General features: G+C 44.0%; 1 protein-coding gene across 3 annotated transcripts in view; it reads right to left on the bottom strand.

Annotated features, from left to right (window-relative positions):
- Window positions 1-23,848, bottom strand: part of LOC102571896 (H(+)/Cl(-) exchange transporter 5) — a 91,479-nt gene that overhangs the window by 35,516 nt on the left and 32,115 nt on the right. For all 3 annotated transcript variants that reach the window (XM_059732614.1, XM_059732612.1, XM_059732613.1), the window contains exon 2: window positions 8,574-8,723. In XM_059732614.1, the coding sequence (XP_059588597.1) occupies window positions 8,574-8,706 (133 nt within the window). In that variant the 5' untranslated portion in view covers window positions 8,707-8,723. The remainder of the gene's footprint in view (window positions 1-8,573; window positions 8,724-23,848) is intronic.

The raw sequence follows: 23,848 nt of genomic DNA on the forward strand, positions 1-23,848 counted from the left end.
CTGCTGAGGGCAGGCATGGAGGGGCCATGTGAAAGGTGCCCAGGAGCTACAGCCAGAGCTCCATGTGCTGGGCAGGAGCCTCCTGGCTGAAGCTTCCCATGTGCGCACCCAGAGGCTTGGCAGGAGCAACAGCAGCAGCAGCAGAAGGCGAGGAAGGTAAGTACAGCTCTGCCAGCCCTGGCCAGTGCACAGCTTCTGGTATGGCTGCAGCTGGCCAGGTGCTGCACGGTGACGGACAGGGGGTGCAGCAGCAGCTGCAAGCACACGAGCCCCCACCAGCACCTCCAAGCCAGCTCAGGCAGCCTCGGGCACAATGAACTCGTTCTGCATGGCCAGTCCGGTTGCCAAGGTGCCCACCTGCAGTGTTGTTGCCTCCGCACTGCTGCCCATGAAAGCAAGGCTGGGCTATCATGGAGCCGCAGCCAGCTGGGAAGGGCCTTGTCCCCGCGGCCCATCCTGGGCTGGCCCCACTATCTGCCCTCCTTGCCCAGGGACTGAGGGCAGGTGTGGAGGGGCCAGCCTGGCTTGCACCATGCCAGGCCATGGAGGCTGGGCCCTTCCCAGCCAGCTGCAGCTCCATGACAGCCTGGCCTCACCTGGGCACAGGGAGCCAGGAGCAATCTGGGCACACAGCTCCTGCATCCCCAGGCTGAGCCGCAGCAGGCTGGGATAAGGCCTGCCCCCGTAGCCCAGCCCGAGCCAGTCCCTCTGCGCCTGCCTTCAGATTCATAGATTGTAGAGTCGGAAGGGACCACAATGGATCATCGTGTCCGGTCCCCTGCCCCTGGCAGGAAAGAGGACCAAGGTCAGATGACCCCAGCCAGGTGACTATCGAGCCTCCTCTTGAAGACCTCCAAGCTAGGTGATAGCACCAGCTCTCTTGGAAGCCCATTCCAGATCCTGGCCACCCTTACTGTGAAAAATTTCTTCCTAATAGCTAACCTAAATCCACTCTCAACTAGTTTACACCCGTTATTCCTAGTCACTCCCTGGGGCGCCTTAGTAAACAGCACTTCCCCTATTCCCCGTTGACCTCCCTAATAAATTTATAGGCAGCCACAAGATCTCCCCTCAGCCGTCTCTTGTGAAGGCTGAAGAGATTCAGCTCTCTCAACCTCCCCCCGTAGGGTCTGTCACAAAGGCCACTAATCATGCGAGTGGCCCTCCTCTGGACCCTCTCGAGATTCCCCGCATCCCTCTTGAAGTGCGGTGCCCAAAACTGGACACGGTACTCCAACTGCGGCCTGACCAGTGCTGCATAGAGGGGGAGCATCACCTCCTTTGATCTATTAGTCATGCACCTGCTAATGTATGACAAGGTGCGATTGGCCTTGTTGATGGCCTCGTTACACTGCTGGCTCATGTTCATCTTGGAGTCAATTATGACTCCAAGATCCCTCTCTGCCTCCGAGCTGCTGAGAAGGACACTCCCCGATCTACAGGTGTGCTGGGGGTTCCTCCTTCCCAGGTGGAGTACCTTACATTTATCTTTATTAAATTGCATCCTATTTCTCTCTGCCCATTGATCCAACCTGTCCAGGTCAGCCTGAATCTGCTCCCTGCCCTCCGGTGTACTAACTTTGCCCCATAACTTGGTATCATCAGTGAACTTGGAGAGGGTGCTCTCCACACCCTCGTCCAAATCGTTGATGAAGATATTGAATAATATCGGACCGAGGACCGAACCCTGCGGGACCCCACTGCCCACCTCCCTCCAGGCCAAGAAGGAACCATCCACCACCACTCTCTGGGTGCGGTCCCTAAGCCAGTTGGCCACCCACCTGACCGTGTAGGCGTCCACTCCGCAGTCTGCTAGCTTCCCAATGAGGATAGGGTGTGAAACTGTGTCGGAGGCCTTCCTAAAGTCCAGGAAGATGACAGCAGCCTCAGCTCCCGCATCCAGGCAGTGTGTCACCTGGTCATAGAAGGCTACAAGGTTTGTCAGGCAGGATCTACCTGTGACAAATCCATGCTGGTTTCCCCTCAGCATCGTTTCCCCTGCTGGGCCTGCACAAATGTGTTCTTTGATTATTTTCTCTAGCACTTTCCCAGGAATAGAGGTAAGATTGACTGGTCAGCAGAGTCCACTGGCCAGCCTAGCTCAGCCCTACAGCCCCAGGCTCAGCCATGGGCTGGGCCATGCCGGCTGGCTCTGGCCACACCCCCCAGCAGCACAAGTGGTCAACAAGGCAGAAAGCAGGGCACACCTCAGCTGGGGTCCCCATGCTGGTGGGACAGAGGTAAGACAGGGGAGTTTAATCTTCCTCCCTGCCCCCGCCCTTCACCTGAGGCGCTGACCAGGTGCCCCCAACCCCCACTCTCAACAAACCTGACAGGGGCGGCTTCCCCCTCCCCTTCCAGGCACACCCCAGGGGGGTTTAAACCCCTCCCCAATCATACTTTGTGGAAGCCTGGCTACACATCCCCCAGTTAGCTTCCCTCCAGCCTTGTACGCCCTCCTTCAGTTTCTAACCTAAGCCACTGCAAGCAGGTGGCTGCATTTCCAGAATCAAAAGTGAATGTCTATTTGCTTGCAAATCAGTTCAATCTACACAGGTTAGACTAACCTATAAAGATTGAATCAATTCAGGCTCGGGGTTTTTGAATGCCTGTACTTACCCCTAGAGTCCGACTGAAAGTGGATTTAAAAGAAGGGGCAGGGGAGGAAATGGGAAACCATTTGAAATCTACCACACCAGAGAGAAAACAACATGCAAGGTAAATGGAATATAAAATCACCTATACTCCATTCTGTGGGCAAGTAGGCTGCTGCATTAGGCACTTCTGTTTGTAGAAAGCTCTACTAGAGAATAGTTTGAATAATTAAGCCTTGCCATTCAAAGGTATGTGCTGTTTTTGCAGCTTTGGAGAAGAGATTACATCCCTACAGCCCCAGTGCCTTACAGCACCCCTGGACAAAAGTTTCTTCAACTTGCTGAAAGACTTAGCAAGGTTAACACTGACCAAAATATTGAGCGTCTGGCATCTTGCCACTTAACCTGGAAAGAAATTAGGAATTTGGTCACTGACACAGATTTAAAAGTGCTCTGGTGCCTTCACATCTGGATTTATTTTAGTAAAAAAAAGGATGCAAGAACTATGTAGTTTGACAGAAATCTTGTGCACATATTTACATATTTCTCTTAGCTAAAAACGTTATTTTCCAGTTAAAGATATGAAGCTGGTTATCCTACCTACACAAGCTGTAGTGCTATTAGGGAAATAAGTCTTTCAACAAGTATGCTATTCCCCTACAAGGGCTGAAAATACCCTCTATACTGTTTTCATGTTATATATACACACCCTTAAAACTAATATTAAAATATACCTGTGGATATTTCTACATTTCACTGGAAGTAATTGATGCCTTAGCTTTCTGCACAGAAAGATGTTTTCTTTTCAGAAAGCCAAACTGAGATGGAAACTTCATTTCCTAAATTTTTTAAGACAGGAAAGGGACAATTTTGAGAACTGGCCCAGGCAAACAGCAAGTATTTGTATAAGACTAGATATCTGCCATGCTGTCCAACTCCAAAAGTAGAACTTCTTTGCAAGAAACAATAGTGTTCATTTCCTAACTTTTCTTTCCAGATTCATAACTCGTCTTCAGTAATAAAGGCCACTGGAATGGATGAGAATTATGCCAACTGGATACCCTGGTCACTTGTGGTCTGTAGAGTCCCAAGGTCCCATATGCAGCCTCTGCTAGGACAAACAGCCAGGGATTCTAGAGAAATTTCATTTCATAACCACCACATATCAGCTGAAATAGCATGGGAGCTGAATCCCGAGGAAAATTTAAGGGACAAGAAAAAGAATTCCAAAGTGCTCTTTCATCCAGTTATACAGAGAGAAAAGCCATGAGAAAAGGCAACCAAGTTTTGATTGGGGAGCTGCTCGAGCAACCAGTAATGGCTGGTCCATGTCATAGTACAACAAAGATGCAAAGGGGGTAAAAAGCTGAGGAAAGCACCAATGATACAAATACTAGATCTTGTCTAGTTTAGGATGCACAGAGGTAGAAGTGTCTGACTAAAAACAGCAGTTTGGAACATTAAAGGGCATTTAAAAGCATGAGTTTTTAAAATGATAAATCCAAGGATCTAAGCCAGGGATGGGAAATTATTCTGGTTGGAAGACTGCTTAATGAGTTTTGGTGAGCTGTTGAAGGCAGCAAGCGTAGCCCCACCTCTTGACAGGTGTCCCACCCCCTGGTAGCCATCTTGGGACTGGAAATCCTACCCCCTAAACCCTGACCTTCACCACCACAAGTCCCTCCCCTTGCCCCAGAAACTCTCCTTTTGGGAGGGAGGGTGCTGCCATTTTGAAACTGGGGGAGGGGGGAAAAAATCAAATATATAGTATAACTTTTTTTTTTTTTTAATTGTCCTGATTCATGTGCGTTTGTATAGTGTATCTAGAGGTAATTGCATAATAGCTCAAAATACAGTCTTACTCTTGTATATTGTGTGTGGGGGTATGTGTGTGTGCACAGTTTGGGTATGGTGGGTGGGGTGTGTGGGGGAGGGGAGGGAGGTGAGTGTGGGGTATATGGTTCGGGTGGGGGCTGTGGGAAGGTGTAGGTGTGAGTGGGGTTATAGCAGGGGGGTGAGAGAGTGAGGCTGTGCGTGGGGGGGGCCCCCAGAGTTCCTGGAGTGCGCCAGGCCCTGGATCTACATGTGGTGGCAGCAAGCAGGGCCAGCCCCGCGCAGCCCCTGCTCAGCTCCCCGGACACAGGTAGCAGCAGCATGCAGGAAGAGCCCCACCCAGCCCAATAGTTAGCGCTCCCATGTGAGTCCCTGTCTGCATGTGGTGGCAGGGTACAGGGCCAGCCCCGCAACCAGGGCCATCCGTAGGGGGTGTGAATCGGGGTGACCACCCTGGGCCCTGCAGACAATGATGTACAGACCCCACCGCAGCTGCCGCTGGCTCTGTGCTCCAGCTGCTCACTCCCCCTCTCAACTTTGGCCACTTGACAACCCCCTGTCCCCCGTCCCCCCCACTCCAGCTACTTGCCAACCCCCAGCCCTGCACGGGCTGATATGCCCCGGGCCCACACATCCCTAGCCCATAACATGCAGTTTCCACACTCCCACCCAAGTCCCTGGCCGTAGGTGGTGGCAGTGTGGGGGACCAGCCCATAGTGCTCCCAGCCAAGTCCTCAGCCACACATGGTGGCAGGGTGCGGGGTCTGCCCCACTTGGCCCCATAGCCACAGCTCCTGCACTCCTGCCCGAGTCCCTGGCTGACCCAGCCTCACAGCGCACAGCTCCCTGCCCCTTTCCCCCAGCAGGAGGCCGAGGCCCTGGCCCAGTTGAGTCCTTACGTGAATTCCCAGGCGGGGAGGCTGAAAACAGTCCTGGGGTTGCCAGCAAAAGCCGCTGGTGAGCAGAGGCTTCTCGTCTTGTGCACCCCTGGCTGGAGGTGGGGCCGGATCGGGCCGGGTCGGGTCAGGCCAGCCTGCCTGGGGTTTGGTTGCTTAGTAACTACAGCTGCACCTCCTGCAGGGACCTGCTGGCTTGCAGGGGGGCAGCCCAGGTCCAGGCGGAGGGGCCCTGAGGGCTGGCTGGAATTGCCTGGAGGGCCAGATGCAGCCCCAGGGCATATATTGTCTACCCCTGACCTAAGCCAATAAACAAAACAGTGATATTCACTTTAAAAAAGTGTTTCTATTAACCAAGTATAGATCTCTATTTTTTCTATCCATTTGTGGAATCTACAAGCCAGTTCTTTTGAGTGGCAAGAACAGTTGTTTCTGGTGAACCCCTGTCACAGTGCAGGGAAGAGAAGGGAAAGAAAAAGTGCTGCTTAGAGTAGTAATGAATCTCACGCATTATACTATTTTCATTTCTCCCCCCCGCCCCCCAAGTAGTTTATTTTAAACTGGTCTCTACCTGAGTAAAAAATGTATTTAGTCCACTAAGAGTAGTTAGATATGCAGAGGTAACTTTAAGACTAAATAATTTGACAAGTCTTCCTGAAGTACCAAAAAACAGCTACATAAGCAGCAGCACTAACATATATTAGTAAAAGCTATTAACATTTTTCGTAAGTAAACATGGAGAAAAGGGGAGGTCTCTTTACTAAAGACATAAATACACACTGGTTGCTGGTTTATTATCATAATTTGACGATTGTGTTGTCAATATGTAATTTTTTGTCTCTATATATTACATATTGACAACACAATCATCAAATTATAATGATAAACCAGCAACCAGTGTGTATTTATGACTTTACTAAAGAAACCTCCCCTTTTTTTCCTCCATGTTTACTTACGAAAAATATTAATAGCTTTTACTGTTGAAGAGAGAACTTTAAAAACATTACAATAAATCAGTGCAATTACACCTCACTTAATCTGCACCTAGCCTCTAGCTTGACCCAAAAAGACTAAGGTGCAATCTGCTCTAGCAAGTCTGAAAAATATTAGGGAATTCTTTCAAGGCTGAAATGCTAAATGGAAAAAGATGGAACGCCTCTTCCCATCATTAGATATACAGAACTGGACTGCTCTGTGAATGCTTATTGTATCATCTCATAATTCATGAGTGCATGTGCACATGAAGTGCTGTGTGTAGTACTGGTCATCCAATCAAAGATGCTGGAGAAAAATTCACAGAACTAATAAGAATTTGTATAAAAAGTTAGTCTTGCTAATCTTTGTAAGCAGATGAGAGAGGACTTGATAAACGCAAGTAAAATGAAACGCTGACAGAAAATACATTGGATGTTTGTTCTTCTTCTCTTTTAACATAAGAAGGAACAACCAATTAATTAAGCCTTTACAAGGAGTGGGGGACAAATTGTGCCATAACTATTTAGCCATCAGTTTTTGGCACCTTCCTCTGAGCCACCAGAAGACTACCATCAAAAGACAAAAAAAAAAAAGAAATGGTGGCATAAAAGAAAGTCACAACTAAAACATGTTTGGAAGTCATGGACAGATGAACCCCCATGGCCAGCATCAGCTGAGTTCCCCTTCAGGGGTACTGATCACTAATTCATTCAGGTTGGAAGACACAATCAACAGGCATGTACCACCTAATTAAACATTTTCTGATGTATTTAATATTTTCCTTTGCTCAACATGATTGCTTGTCCTTACATACCTGTCTACTACCCTGAACAAGTCCTATCCCTCCTTACTGTTTAAATCTTTCAAATGCACATCCATTCTCTTTGCCCAAACAACCCAGCTATTCATAAATAAATCTTACAGTCTTTCCTCATAATAAAAACAGTTAAAAGGACTGTTTTTATTTGTACCTCTTAAAGTGCTCCTCAATTTGTCCACATTTTTTGTCATTATGGAGTTTACAAAAATATTCTAAGTGTTCTCTTTCTCTCTAAGCAAGCCCCCCCACACACAATCCATCCTTTTCTTGTTCTTTATCAGCAGTCTACAGGTTTTCTAGAATACAAACAAGACACTTACACATACTAAAAACTAGAACTCTTGGTTCCAAAATGTTACCTTTTATTAGACCAACTGGGAAATCACAAGAAAATTGTCCTTTTCTGCAGTTTTTTGTATGTCTTCTTGTCTCAGACCAACACGGCTACCAAATACACCCCTGAAACAAGATACTTATCTATTTTCATATGTAAAAGTGGCCAGCATTGTTGCAACACAGACTGCAAGTGAGCTTGGTCTCAATGAATCACTTCATGCTAAATTAAAACGTGCATTACATTAATCAGTTCAATAGACCGGGCTGCAATTTCTCAGTCTTCAAAATTTTAAAAACTCAGCAAGTCAGAACAGAAAGCAAAGCCAAGATTAAAATGTCTAAAAATAATTTCTATCATTTCAAAAAAGGGAAACCAACATTTTTGGCATGGGGGCTGAATGCTTGAGAATAACTGAATTTCTGGGACAAAGCTGTCCCAAGGTTGCAGTTTGTTTATACTAATATAATAGGCTGTTTCAGGTCAGATGCACTGCTTGTCTGCCGTGATTTGAGAAATTCTTAGAAAGCATTGTTGGCAAAACTTGAAAACAAAAGAAAATTGTGGAAGGCAATTTAGCACTTGTATTAAATGATCAAACAAACAAAGATATAGAGAGAAAATAATTTCCCTCTTGGACAAGCTACTTTGTGTGTATAGCCAGGTAATTTATTTGTAGGAAGGAAGTCATAAGCACTTCCCTATGGCACAGAGGTCCCTAATGTACTGTAGTTCCTGCCTTTCATTCTGTTTTAAGGAAAGACTCCACAGTTTCTACTTTGTGCCCAGCCAACATCTCGTTCTGATCATGATTAAGCTATGTTAACAGAAATCAATGGAAGCAAATGACTGAGCAGTTGGTTGCTACATAGAAATGAAACTGGTGTATACAAAGCTACCTTTGAAACCACTGCTATAGACAGCATTGTCTCATGGTCATATTAGGAGTGCAACAGGTTAGCTAATGGCCCTTATTCCACAGCCTGGCCACCTCAGCCAGAAACTAGAACAGTTTGTTCTTCAACCATAAGTTTATAGTCAAAGAAAAAAAATAACATCAAACTTACAGGAAATGCTTCAGTGAAAAGGAACTAGAAGAGGAGAGAAAGCATAAGCATTACCTCCCATCTCCCTGTCCAGTGGGGGAACATCATCCGCCATGGAGAAGTCCAGGGTAACCCCTTCTATCTCCACCATATCTTCGTCGCTAGTGCTGCTTTGGAAGCTCCCTCGTCGATATCCTTTTTTATCCATGCTTTGAGCTTCTGAACCTGAAGTGAAAGGGAGAATAGTTACTAAAGCATCAAAGTGATGGCACCATTGTGCACACCTAGTCAGCAGAGGTCTATCAATTTAGTCCAGCTGAATAGACTAGGAGTCCAGGGAATAGACTAGGAGTTCCCAAACTGTGGTACGCATACCCCTGGGGGTACACAAGACATTTCTGGGGGTTACGTGGGAGAAATGGTGTAATGGCAACTTTAGTTTTCAGAATAATTTAAGGGGTTAAGATATAAAATGTATCCTGATGGGTATGTGGGCAGCTGGTATATCTGGAAGGGGGTATGTAGTAAGAAAAGTCTGGGAACCTGTGGAACAGAACAACAGATCCAGTACTCTGCAGAGAGGGAGGGAATGGGGTATTGTGTATGGTGAGCCCAACTGATGGTCCTAAACAGAACAGCGGAACACACATCAAAAATGGATTTTGAAAACACACACTAACACTCCCAACTGGCAAAGCAAGCCAGCAGCAGTAACAAAGATTAATATATTACGTACATAAATCTCACTAAGGAAACTTCAGCCCACTGTTTCTCTAGAACAGTGGTTCTCCACTTTTTGTACCAGGACCCATTTTTAAACATCAATGGCCAGTCCTGCCCCAGTGCCCCTCACTACCAAGCTGCTGCGCCCCCCCCCCCCCCCAACACAGCGTGTGGGGCATGGGGGGGGAGAAGCAGCCCCTGGCAAGCTGGAACTCTGTCAGCCTGCAAGGGAAAAGCCAGTTTCCCATGTTTTCTCCTTTAAAAGAGAACCCATTTTTAAAGTTTGTTGATCCATTTTTAAAGTTTGCTCACGACCCTTTAATATATTCTTGTGACCCATGGGTTGAGAAACTGTTCTAGAAGACATAACATTCAATAATACCAAGCTCATCTAAGGTCAGGAATTCAAATTCTACAAATATACAAGATTAATAACCACACACAGGCATCTAGGAGGATTTAAAGAGTAATTTATGAACTACATAGAGCAGGTGATTATGAACGGCGCCTGGCCTACAGCCAACATGGGAAAGGTTCAATCAAGGCTACACCATGGCTGGAATAACCCCCCCCCCCCCCCCCCCAAAAAAAAAAAACAACCAAACCCACTGCTGAGATAGCCAAATGTCTTTCAACTAGAACTACCTTTTCTGTACTCCCTATAATCATTTACTGAATGCCTGCACTGCATGTGAATGAGGAAGCTCAACAGCAGAAACTAATACTTAGCTCACTTGATTTTTCAAGTTCCTGTCAAAACAGGCAGAACACCAGCATTACACCATTGTGCATTACTGAAGGAGTTAACACAGACTTTCTTTCAAATGTTCTTGAGCAGAACATTAGGTGGGGTGCATAGTGCATTTATTTTTTCCAAAGAGAAGAAGGTTTAGGTTTTTTAATTGCTGGATTGAGTCTCTTCTCTGACCACTTCCTTCTCTCTCAGCCACCCGATATTATGTTTGTGTTTCCTGCTGAAACTCCAAAGCTGTACATTTGTCTGGTCCTGCTCAGAATACTGATATCATTAGAAAAATGAATGCTATCAACAGATGAAAGACAGTGACCCAGCAACAGGACCTTACATAAAATCCGCATTCAGCCACCTCACTAGCAGTATTTTCAAGGGGAATCAATCATGCAACATATTTCTCATTTGCTGCTCTGGACTGAGAGAGTACACTGGGCCTCTTCCCTTCTTCCTCCTCCTCCCTCCATAACATGTTGGTCTATATAAACTGGATCTGCTCTTCCACTGTCAACCTTCCAATGCTGCCCTGCCAGCACAAAGGTGCTGTGAATTCAATGGATACAGCTCCCAGGGAATACATGTTGTGTAAGGAGATTCTCCAGATGGCCCAACTGCCCTTCCACACCTATGCTGAGCTCGCCTATCTCCTTGGGCTTGTCTGCTCTGAGATCCATGTCCTTACCTACCTAAGAACAAACCTTCAAAATACTGTCTAATCTTATTGAGAGCTCTCTCATCTCTCACATACACACTTTTCAAAGCAAATGATAAAGGAACTATCCAATGTAATACTGCTGGAAAGAACAGTGCCCCTTTCATATATTCTTGTGACCCAAATATGAATTATGGTCCACAAAAATAATTTCCTACTGTTAAAGAAAACAACCTGGGAATTGCACAACAGGATGACAGTGAAATTACCCCTTGGAACAGTGTTGGTTAGTCTTTAAATCCCGTTTAATCATTAACCTCACAAAGAAAGCAAAAGAAAATGCTAAGTGTACATTTGTACAAGCTGAACTCAATGCTCAGCACACATTTTGCTTCCTGCTCTAATCTAAGGCAGAGTGCCTTCATATTTATAGCCCTCTGAAAGACCAAGTATGAAACAAACTTCTGTATTTTGCATTATATGCAGAGAGAATGTTTTAAGTTTTATCTCACCCATAACTTAAGTTACTTGTTGACTATTTATTCATGCAGGATAAATCTGTCAGGGGATATTAAATGTGATAGGAGTGCAACAAATTAGGACTTCCTAAGCCTCTGGGCTGGAAGTTCTAAGGGATGAGGGCTCTAGATCAGGGGTGGGCAAAATGAGGGACCTGGCCAGTGACTGGACTCCATTTCCCAGCAGCCCCTGCTCAGGTTGCTTCAGCTAGTTTCCATGAAGACCCCCAACAGCAGCACCACCAGCAGAGGGCCAAGGTTTCCAACTGCAGCAATGCAGGCAGGGGCTGATGGGAAATGAAGTCCACCCTTGGCCTAGATGGACCCTTCATTTATATAGTTTCTCCTTTAATATCCACTCTGCCACAGACAGATGCATACTACTGGGCTAGATGGACCTCTGGCCTGATGCAACATGGCATTTATGTTCTTATGACCTACTAGCAAATTGCCCGTCAAGAATGACTGGGGGGAGGGGTGGAGGAAGGGAGGAAGTTTGCTAACCCTAACCCTCCCCACAGCCATGCCACCACCACCTCCCAGGAGCAGGTGGGGGATTGCCCTGTCTTCCCCTCTGTCCCCCTCCAAACCACCGCCTCCAGGGAGGAAGTAGGGGCCAGGCCAATGGTGCTGGCCTTGCCCCACTCCGTCCCCACCATCATAGGAGTGCTCTGCCACACCTCCTGTCCGTAATGCTCTTGGAACACTCTGGTTGTTTCAGTAACCAGTGTGACAGCTGAAAATTATGCCTGTGTGATAAAGGTGCTTGCTGAAGGCTCTATGAAGATTAGACCAAGTGTTTTTCTGTCATTTATTCAGATATTAAGCTATATGTTGTTGCTGAGAGCCTAATTAAAGTCTAAGATGTAGTAAGGCCTTGTATGAAGTAAGGCCTAGTAAATTTAGCAAAGCCTTATAGAAGTAATGGTAGGCCCTGTGGTGTAGTTAAAATTAATCTTATCAGAAGAATGCAAGGCTTGTACTGCTATTGGTCAGTCTAAGGACAGTTGAAGTAAAAGGAATCTGAATGGCTGAAAGTTACCAGAATAGCTCAGAAGTTATAAATTAGCTGGCACATCCGGAAATCATTTAGAAGGACGATGCAGCTCTGTAAAAGAAGCTCGTGATTTAAGATTAGCTGCTGGCCTGGATCATTGGGCCTGTGGATCTCAAGAAGCCCAAGGACTGAATACCAGGGTCCTTATTGGTATCCCTTGGACAGCATTGATCGGGGACGCCTGACTTCACTGAGCTTTGCAGAAGAGAAACTTGTCGTACATCAGGCATCAGAGGGGACTGCTGATAAGTTGCCAACGCAAATTATTATCGTCTGTCCTTGTTTTGTTATCTACACGTAGTTGTGTTTTTGTTAAGCGAATAAACCTTTCTTACCTTTCTACCCCCGACCACACTCTCAATCCCGAACCCTCCGCAGGCGGCTGGGAGGGAGGGAGGGACGGACGGAGCCCTTATTACATTAGAATTGTGTTAACTGAACATTTGTTTGGACAAGAATCCAACTTTAATACAAAGGAATGCTCTTGTGGCATGATGCTTATTTCAGAAACACTTTTTGGATATATCCATTCTATCAGATGAGAATATTCTCTACTTCCTGACCTAAAATGATGCTTAGCTGTCTAAAGAAGCTGTCGAGTTTCACTCTGTGAATGCTGTGTATGACTGACGGGTAAAGTATTCTCCAATCTATTTCACAGTTTGCTACATGGCTTAAGCTGGGGCACGATGCCCTTAGGTATGTTCTAGTAAGATTATATATAGATCCCTTTAAAAAAGATTTTTCAGGGCACTCCTACTACTCAAAGAGAAAGTACAGCACAGACAGGCATGTTAGCTTCCCCTTCTCACCAATCTCTAATTCAGAAACTCCACCTCTGTGGTGGAGAAAAAGTTACTAAGTGTAAGCCCACACTGCCCTCACCTTCACCAGAACGTTTGCTCCTACCTACTGAAAGGTACTGAACTCATGCTAAAAGTAACTGAGGTCTGAATTATGTAATTTCTATATTTATACACACAATACCAATTTGCTCCTTTTGGTAACAAAGAAGTTTTCTTAGATCAATTCCACCAAATGCTTTGGCAACAACCATTATGTACTTGCAGTGATTTTATATGGAAACAAGTAGCTGAAATGGCATTTGCTGTAAAACACAAGGGAACTCTTTCAGCGAAGAAACCCGAAGCCCCCAGTTAGAGATCAGTTTCAATAACTCCCTGGTAACCCATGCAGGCAATCTCCTCATCTTGAGAGAGCACTCCCTCTACAGGTGAAGCAATGAATTTCCAAACTAAGCCTCATCCTGTCGCACTAAAGGCTCATCTGCTCACGTGCGTCTCTATACAGGTTTCCCTCGATTTATGAGGGTTCTTTATACGCAGATTCGCTTTTATGCAATGAGCATATTTAGACCCATAATTTGTTAAATATGAGGTAAATTCGCTCTTATGCGATCAGCATAGATGACCCCCCACCCAAGCAGGCAAGTCTCTGGGGGAAGCGGAAAGAGCCGTGGCCCCAGTCACCCCAACCCCAGCTGTAGTGGCCCCGGGAGCAGCCGACATCAGCTGCCTGCACCAGGACACTGCACAGCCCAGGAGCAGAGGTGAGCGGGGACAGGCGGAGCACAGTGCAGCCCAGCAGCTGCAGGCAGGTGGCGCTGGCTGCTCCTGGGGCCGCTGCAGCCAGGGCTGGGGTGAGTGCGGCTCTGTTCCTTCTGCTTTGCCATCTTGTGCAGCCCTGGGAGTGGCATCCCCCACCCCCAGAGTCCTAGCCTCCCTCCCAGCCATGGGAACCTATCCCTATTTGTTACATTGTAAAGTGGGTTTGCTTTATGCGAATTTGATTTATGTGCTGTTCTCTGGGAACACATGCATCGCTTAAATCAAGGGAAACCTGTATAAAAAAAGTGTGTGACCATACATGAAAGCTGGAAGTTTTCACAAACACTCCCCTTCCCTCGCTCTCCTTCCTTTTGCCCTCCCCCCCATTCAAATTTGCAAGAGAAGCACCGTGTCTCAGGTAAGGCACAGATACAAAAGAAACTGAGAAGTACGCTTCTTCACCAGTTATTATTCAGGCCCTGAAGTCAGTGTACATACCCAGCCACCATCCATGCGAATAGGATGCCATCTTCCCAAAGACATTCTAGTCAGAATGGCTTCTCCCAGTGAATCAATTGTACTACTAGGAAGCACTGAAGTAAAACCTGAACAGGTCAGTCCTCGTGACAGCTGGAAGTGACTCAGAAGACAGCAACCACAGGATGAGCGCTAGAGCACCTAAATGGTATTTGTGCTCCAGGAAGACATTCTGGTCCTTTTATGTCTTTATCACAATGCTGACTCTTGCCTTTTAACTACCTTTAAGTCAGTGTCAAACTCCAAAGGTTTCCAGTCTTTCTTCTCTCCGTTTCATACTTTGCCACTTGCCAAACCCTGCGTTAAATTTGTTTCCCCGTCCTACCTCAAGTGTTTTAATCCTATTGCTGCCTTGGCTTACAAGTGATGCTCCTCCTTTTCTTGCCATATCATCATCTCTCAGGCAGGGGCGTGTATAGCAACTTGGTTTACAAGTTCATACTTCTTAACACACTTCCGTAAAGGCAGCCTTAAAGAACTGCTAGTACACTAAAAGAAAGAGTAACCTGAAACAACTCTGCTATGGATCTACACTTGAGACTTTCAATGTCAGAGTGAGCTAGAAGTTTCCAAAAAATTTTCCTCCATCTGATACAGGGCTTGGCTCTGGCACTAGCAAGTTATGCCAGAGAAGAGAAATAAATCTTTAAAGAGAACTGTACAGTTCTGATCAGCTGCCTTCATGAGTCATTCTTCCGGTGAGGAAAGAGTAAGCTCACCATCTAGTGGCTTTCTTTACTTGAAAACCCAGTACGTGGGGGCATGATCATGATCATTTTCTTACGTGCCAGAGGGGGGAAAATCAAACGTAGATTTTGAAGCTACTCAACCATAAAAGTGCCTAAACGCCCAAATCCTGATGTCCCCCCACCCAGTGTTCTTCTTGATGTCCCAATTCAAAACTCCCAATGTCTCTTCAAATAAATTGATACACTGTACTACAAAACACTGGAGAAAGTTATTTTAGCATACTATGTAAATAAGAAAATAAATCTGAACAGCAAACACCTATAAAAAGGTGAAGTACAATCACTGGATTGTTGCATCAATACTTATAAGCACCTGGTTTGAAGGCAGCGGAGAAAAGGTTTTACAGAACACAATCCTCCCACGTGCCTGAGTTCTGCAGTTTTGAACAAGCTTATTGTTGTTGAAAATCACCACCACCATACATACACTTGAAGTCTCAGCCCTTTACATACAGATGCTTAACCTACCCGCTCTGTGGGCCAGATGGGTAGTGTGGAACCAGCGCACAGCCCAGATCCAGCATGGGGTCAGTATGCAGAGTCAGTCTACAGATGCAGTCTGTTGGATCCAACCATGAAACAAAACTACACGCTAGTGTAAACTGGCACGAGGCAGTGTCACCCTGCCCACCCGGCTCCTCCCCAGACCAGAAATTGGGGGGGGGGGGGGGGGGGGGTGCTGTGGCAGTGTTAATTGCCACAGGTCTGGAAGCCAAAACTTCTGGACCAGGAGACAGTGAGGCAAGGAATCCAATGAACCAGATAATGTGGCCCTGAAGGGTGGGTTCAGCTTGTGAGCCAGAAGCTAAACACTGATGTAGATGATTTTTGTCAAGTTTTGGTTTGCTTGTTTTTTTAATTGCAAACTGATCCCTCCCCAAGAGTTGAATGCAAAACACCTATGTTTTAAAACAAGCTGTGCTTCTCTCTGATGCTAGCAGCATCCTAAGTCTAATTTGGTTGTTATTTATGCCACGGGTTGCAGTTTGCTGAATTTAGACCAAGGACTGGCAACATTTTGGGAAAGAGTGCCAAAAGCAACCCAACCTCAACTTGTAAGATGTTGGCATGACAGGGGCAGATGGTGGGAGAGCCACAAGGGGCCCAACCCTTGTTACAGCAACACATCCCTGTCCCCTTCCCCATTATCCACCCTGAGGTGCACACACACCTGCCACCAGCAACTAGCCAAGCTGGGGCTCCGCAAACCTCAGCACAGTGGTTTGCAGCCTCCCTGCCATGTGCTGCAAGTAGCCCGGGCTCCATGGCAGAGGCCTGCCTTGAGCCCAGGCCAGCTGTGGCAGGCAGCCAGGAGGCTGCAAGCCATTGTACTTAGGTCTGCAAAGCCCCAGCTCAGCTCATTGCAGGTGGCAGGTACACACACGCCTCAGAGCCTGGGCTGCTCACAGAAGGTGGGGAGGCTGAAAGCCACTGCAGGGAGATCTGCAGAGCCCCTGCCTGGCTTCCTGATAGTAGCGGGTACATGCACACCTCCAGGCAGACAGCAAGGGAGTTGCGAAAGGCCCAATTCTTGCCGTGGCAGCACAGACCTGGCCCCTTCCCTGCTGTTCGCCCTAAGGCACATGTGCCAAACAAAATGCCTTCACATACCATGCTCTAGCACCCACACTGAGGGATGCTGACCCCTGGTCTAGACATTGAAAAAAAGGATTTTTCCTCCTGCTTACTAGCCATTGAACCAGGCCATTTCTGCTTATACTCGGATTTGTTTCCTAGTTCTCAACATAACAGGGGGAACAGAGAGAGAAAAAGGTAAGTCCCTCTGAGTTTAATGAATGTTTTATTCTTTTAATCTTATACTAAGTGTTGCACCTAACTACTATTATCTCTACTTCATACATAAAACTTTCAATTTACCAAATAATTGAAAAATCAAACACTGCATATACATGCTGTAACAATTTGTCCTATCCTAATAATGCCTCACTATAAACCAATCAGTATCACCTAAAATAAAGGATTTTGTTTTGTTTTGTTTTTTGGGGGGGGAGGGGGAGAGAAATAAGGAACCTTAAAGATGCTGATAAGAGTTAAGAGCTTTTTGATAGATAATGAAGGCTGCACTTGGCACATAGCCAAGGTAGTTTTATAACAAGAGTCAAACTAAAGGGCTTTTTGTACTGCATCACTACCATGGCAAATGTTCCTGGGACAGGAACAAGCACTCTCTTTTCTGCATAACTGTGATAGTTAAAAAAGCATTTTAACTGCAACAGCAAGTTTATGTAATGGGACAAATTCCAGTTTCCCAGAAATAAAAACACTTTTGTGAAGCTAATCTATTGCCCTCACTCATACCCAGAAAGAATTATAATGCCATTTTCATTTGGTGTAGGCCTTGTGTGCTGAAGTAACTTGCCTCTAGAGGCAAGGTAAATTTGCAAAGAAAATCTCACAGAAATCCAACCTGAACTTTAGCCCGTTTCAAAAGAGGAGTTAAAAATAATTTTGGTTAATAGATCCACCCACCCTGAATGACCCGTCAGGATACTATATTTATAAAAGCATGAGTTATTTTGTAGGATTATTTGTTCCTTCACCTCCTTACTGGGTGAAACAGACAAACTATGCAAGGGGAAGGGACAGGGAGGTGGGATGGGACCACAAGTTGGCTGAACCTAGAGCCAATCCAGAGCAGAAAGTTTTAATAGTTACACTAACCTTAAGTGTTGTATTCAATTATAACACAGATTTTTAAGATCACAGGCTCTTTAAGACCTAAAATGTATTGCTACAAGTAGTGATTCAGTTTCTCAAGCCAAAAGTAAACCTACTTTACCATGGAAATTAAATGACTTACTCAAAATCATCTGCATGCTTCCCAACTGCATTTTAAATGTGTTATGTACCTTCCAGCTATCCCTGGCTAGCTTTTCCTGTTCTGGAGAGAAGAACCACCCTTTATTCTCTAGCATAACAAGTCTGCCTATCTCACTGCTCCCTTCTTTCCATAATAAATGTTTTCAAACTTTGCTTTCAGGTTGAGACATGATGGAATGTTGTGGCACAGCTGAATTGGGGAAAGCCAATAGGAAAGCAGGAAATACCCATCCTGGGCTCAAATGCCATGAAAATCTGAAGGGGCTTGAGGATGCTATAACTCTGCTCACAGAAGCAGGGGGGTAAAAGCTTGACTTACCTAAAATGCAAATCCACCAATGTCTCATTGAGTGGGTTCAAAGCAAGCCCGTTCCAAAAAAACAGTTGGTCTAATATCCCCAAGTACTTTCCAGAGGGCCAACAATTGGACCATGGGCCCATGGTTTCATGTGTCACTATGGTTATGTGACTCTTTTAAAACAACAGATTCACTTTACTCAAACTGAAAAACTGCTCATTATAAGTTGTTTAATATATTTGCATAGGTCCATGTTGCAATAAACAATTATTGTATTGCACACTAGGTTGGCAAAGCGCAATGTTGTTCCATCAAGGCCATATCCCCATTTTCATCTCCCGATCAGTGCTACAATGTGACGTACATGTAATGCAAATCCCTTAGGTTTTCCTAAATAAGAGGCAACTTTTTTTTCTTCTACAGAGAAAGTAGAGTATGAAATTAATAAGTCCTGCATAAATGAATTAATTATCTAATGCTTGGACAGGCATCATCTCAGAGACATTCAGAAGTAGGAAGAAACCTACTGCACAGTTAAAGTTATTTTCTCCTTTATTTGAAAATAGGTCATAGCTCTTCTTGAATAATTCATCACATTGCACTGCCTCATGCCATTCAGCCCTAGTACAGTAGAAAACGCAACTGGATGCAACCCTAGCCAAAGCTGCTTTCCAAACCACTGCCTTATACATAACAATACCTGGCTTCCACCTTTGGTTTGCCTTACTGAGTTAACTCCCCTTAGATAACTATACTTTAATGCACAGCAAGTGTGTCAGAAAAGTTTATTTTAAATAAGACAAAGAGCATAATTTATTTTAAAAAGCTCAAGAAGAGTTCTTAAAACATTGTTCAGAATAAAGGCGCACAGAAATAAAAAATAACCACTCAAACTGTCTTACCAGGTATTTTCCCAACTCGTATCAGTCAAGTTGTCTGCAGTGTATAAAAAAATAATTCCAAGACGAAGAGAGATAATAAACAATTAAAAGCTATGAGGAAAAGCAGCACCCTGAAACAGAGTTCTTCTTGGAGACACATGAGGAGGGCACAGGGAGTAAGAGGAGAGCAATGGCCCAAAACCACCTCCCAGTACTTTTAATAAGGGTACAGCCACTCAGTTGATCTAGCTAAATTCAGTGCCAGTACATCAACAAGCCTCCTGGTTAGCAGCTTTTGATTGTTTTAAGGTCTGAATGGGAAGTTGTCTATTTCTAGGAAATCTGGCCTCAACGCAACCAAAACAATTTCCGTCTTGTACGCAGGCCAAAAACCTCACCACTCTGCATAGCATCAAGAAAATCCAAGGCCTCCAAGAACTGCCATAGTAGCTCCACTACAACTTAGTGGAGGTGGTAATAACCACCTCCTAAGAGGTTACAGAAATATAGCCCACTGTAAACATGGAAAAAAATAAACTTACAACCAGTTTTCCCCGCACAGCACCTGAATGGCAAGCTGAAGTCTACTGCAACAATAGAACAATCAAGTTAGCAAGCAACACAATGCCTTTAAGAAAAGTTCTGGCAGTTTTCCCAACCACAAGTAGTTTTATGTAGGAGGCCATTAATCCCTGGGTCTTGAGCACATTTAAACAAAAATCAAGTAGGAATTAATCTTTCAAGTACTTAAAGAAAACAAGCAACAGCAGAAAAAACAGAGGCAGGACAGGGACTGCAGATGCATCCATTTTTCAGATAGAAAAATGGCAGTGGGCAGGAAAGACAAATATCAAAGCCTTGTAATTCCACTGCAAAAACTTCAAGAGGGGGCTTTCATAAGGAGATCCATTCCCTTACCCCCTGACCACAGTTCATGCAGCTCAAGATGCATTCAAATTCTAGCAAAAGTAAAAGATGGGAAAGATTGCTAAATGCAAAGGCTCAGAATTTTTAGGGAAAAAAAAAATCAAGTAGTTTTTTCTACAAAAGCAACACTGCAAGAAAATGTGTTGTTATTCTCTCACACATGCTCCTACATTAAAAGTTGAAACAAAAGCAAAGTGAAGATGCATGCAACTGTGTGAGGTGTACCATCACATCCATCGGTACCTACAACAGAAGAGACAACAAGAAAGCAAAACCAGTGAAGTTCTAGCAGAAAGACCTGGGCTAGATAGAGACATTCAAAAGCCCAAGGCAGAATCATTCTAAATTACCTGGTTTTCTGCAAAAAGTGTAATTTAAATCAGCAGCAAAAAGAACACACATTTGCCCTTTGGCCCGGGGGGGGGGGGGGGGGGGAAGAGGAGGATGCACACAAATCTTAGTCTGGGTTCTGCCATTTTTAAACCAGTCTGTGTGCACCAAACTTCTGTTCTATTATGGTTATAAATTGGCTTTGCATGATTAACTTTTGTTCTGTTACAGGTAGAAAATGGTTTCTGACCACTAATACTAGTAAAAGTGTAATGCCTGTGCCCAGCACTTGGGATTGGGAAATACAAGTTTTTTCCTAACTGAAACGGATTTCCTCTGTGGCTTTGGACAAAACAGAACATCTGTTTCAATTTCCCCATTTAAATGAGGAATAAGGCTTGCTTACTTCTTTCAGAAGTGCCCAATGTGGATTTGTTTTTAAATTAAGCATTAAAATATCATTCTGTCCATACTAGCACTAGGTTAACCTGCACAGAGAACTATTTGACTGTTTGTCCATATTAAGTGAAATTGCTTTCAGAACCAGCTTACTGTATCTAAACGATTCTTGCAGGAACTGTGGGTGATATTCTATACTGTAATACATACTGACCTCAGGCAGAGTTCACACAGGGTAACCATTGCGACAAAGTATGTAGTTTGACAGCACAAACAAGAAACTTCTATGCAGAGAGATAAGGAGAAATACAAACCATCTTTCAATGACTTTCCTGAGGACAGAGACTGAAATGCACTTGGTTAGGAATCCAGCATCCCTACCAAATCAACACAAAGACTTTGCACGAGAGGCTACTCTGGATTAGTTCTGAGCACATGCACAAGCCTGAGCAGAGACACTGAAGTTTAAAACAGGTATGTACTGGATTTAACCTCACAATGAGATTTTTTACAGTGCTAGCACCAAAATAGTCTGAACAACTTCTTGGGACTTAGGTGTCCAGTTTCCACCTACTGAAGCCAGCTAAATCTGGTCCAAAGTTTTATAATCCATTTATAATAACCAGTTCAACATTTGAGTCTGCCCATCTGAAGATGAACTGCTAAAAGAAACATCCAACTCTGTCACATTTTATCTGAAAACAAACTTACTACTGTTACAATTAGATCAGAAGACTGTTTTTACTGAAGGCCCTAATACATCTCTTTGCCTAGTTAGTTACATCACCTATCCTATATAGTTTCCCCTTTCCTGCACTTGCCTATACTTAAAAAGAAAAGTCATGTTAGAATATGACTTTAAGGAATTATATTTAGATAGTCTAAATATGACTATGACTGAAACCAGTGAAGACAGGAACTGTCACTTTAACAATCCCTTATGATCATGGGTAAGCCTTACTGAAACAAGGGTCTTAGCTATGACCAGTTGACAATGTTAAACAATAGTCCTTTGTCTTCACCAGCTGTAAAATCATGTTTGTAAACAGGACCCTTCTTTATGTTCTACTGTAACAGACGCAAAAGCAGGGAGACTTAAAAAAATTACAATAGACAAGAGGGAAATTAAAAAGCAAATGTAATCCTAAAATTACTAGAACATTTTTTTGCTCAATGTATCTAGCTCTATTTCTTAGAAGTTATGCAACAGTTCTGCCCACCCACTTACTGGTTAAGCAACTAGAGCTTACAAAACCCTAGGAACATCAAATCCACAGTAGTGAACTATATTTGTTTATTGCAAGTGGCTTGTGCTGAGCCTATTAATAATACACAACCTAATTTCTTTCACAAACTGAACCTGCTTGCAAATTATGACTGCTGAACGTTCAGTTCAAAGCAATCAACAAACTCTGAAGCAAGCTAGACATCTAAATAAAGTGTCCTATTTTTACAGGAGCTAAGCACCCACTGAGGGGTTGGGTACTGAGCAACTTTAAACAAACATAACCTAATTTTAAAATACCTGGTTTTAACTGCCCTCATTTTGGGCTCCATCTCTGTGTTTGAAGAACCAAACATGTACACAATTATTTTTAACCAAAGCTAGACGTTTCAGGCTCTAATCCACATTTTATCGCTTCTCCCAAGCCACTCGAGTCCAAAAGGAGCAATCATTGTGTGTAATTCTGTAGTAGGAAGTGATTCAGAACACGAGCTACAACAAACCTAGGTTGCATACTCCCATGTGTTATTTGTGGTTTCAAAATACTATTCTGGTTCTCTTCTGTTTATGGTGATATAATACATTCACCTGACTACCTCTTATTCAGTGTCTAATTGTAATCTACTCCCCATTGCCTACTTAGTCATCTGCTAAACCCTGCAATAGGTTTGTTTGGTCATCCTTGCTCAGTTGCTCTACTGCTAGTGCTTTTCCATACAATGCGTGGCTACTTGATTCACTGTCTTGGAAGGCCACTGGACAAGATGCAACTTTTTAATTATCTTCTAAAATATTACTTGGGAAGGTGAACATGATGAGTAAGTTTTATTTTGAATTACTAACATGCCTAAGAAGATGGACTGCAGGAATAATAATTGATTTGCGCTGGTAGGACATTTTTACTTTGCTGTACAATATTTCCCAATGCCTTAAAATTTAAATGCTTAAAAAAAATTCTCCCTCATAAACTTAATCTTTGGAAAATAATTTAAGGATTTTGTAGAAGATGCTTAGGGATTCCTGCTTTTTTGACAGATTATTACAATTTACACCCGTTTCTTCAGCTAACCAAGAAAAGAAACTCAATTTTTTTTTATTCCAGTAACTGCAAAAAAGTTCTGAAATTCAGTTGTCACCAGATTGAAATGCAGACAACATACTGAAATGAATCTTTTGGATCACATATTTGATCATATTGCACTTTGTACGCAGATAAACTGCTGGCTTAGAGCTAAAGCAAAACTTGCTTCCTGATTTAATCAGAACAAGGGTCAAATAGCAGCTTGGGATGACTTTAGCTATCTAACAATAAACACAAGTCAAAAGAGTGTAATTGGTATGGAAATGCTCAAATATCTTTTTGCTCATGTTGCACCTCACATTTTAAATTTCAATCAACTTGAGTTATAGAACTGCTAAGAACTATACGTAAGTCTAAAGATGTGAAAATAACCTCAAACTGAGAACAGATTAGTGTCCGAGCCCATAGAGAACCTTTATGGGAACCACAGAGCCCATAAAATCATAAGTAGATGGAAAACTACCCCTGTTGATTTCAATGACTAATTAATTCTGAAAATTATTTACTAGCCAGAATGGTTAACCATTCTGTTACTGACCAAAACACAGGTATCGGCAATACAATGTGCTAATGCACACAAGCACATGCCAGAAAAGACAAAAGAGCATAATATAGATGGTGTGAAAAGTCTCCTGTGATTGACATCAAGTAGCTCAGGCTTGGTAAATTACAGAAGTTTATCAAATCCCAGTTTGAACTGAGCCACTTTAAACTCTACAATGAGCTAGCTATGATGTGATAGTATGCATATGTTAAATTTCAAGTTGAAGTAGACACTCTGTATAATGCAAAATGTCTTTTCCTATATTTAAC

This window comes from Alligator mississippiensis, chromosome 8, assembly GCF_030867095.1.
Source record: "Alligator mississippiensis isolate rAllMis1 chromosome 8, rAllMis1, whole genome shotgun sequence".
Classification (NCBI taxonomy): Eukaryota; Metazoa; Chordata; order Crocodylia; family Alligatoridae; genus Alligator; species Alligator mississippiensis.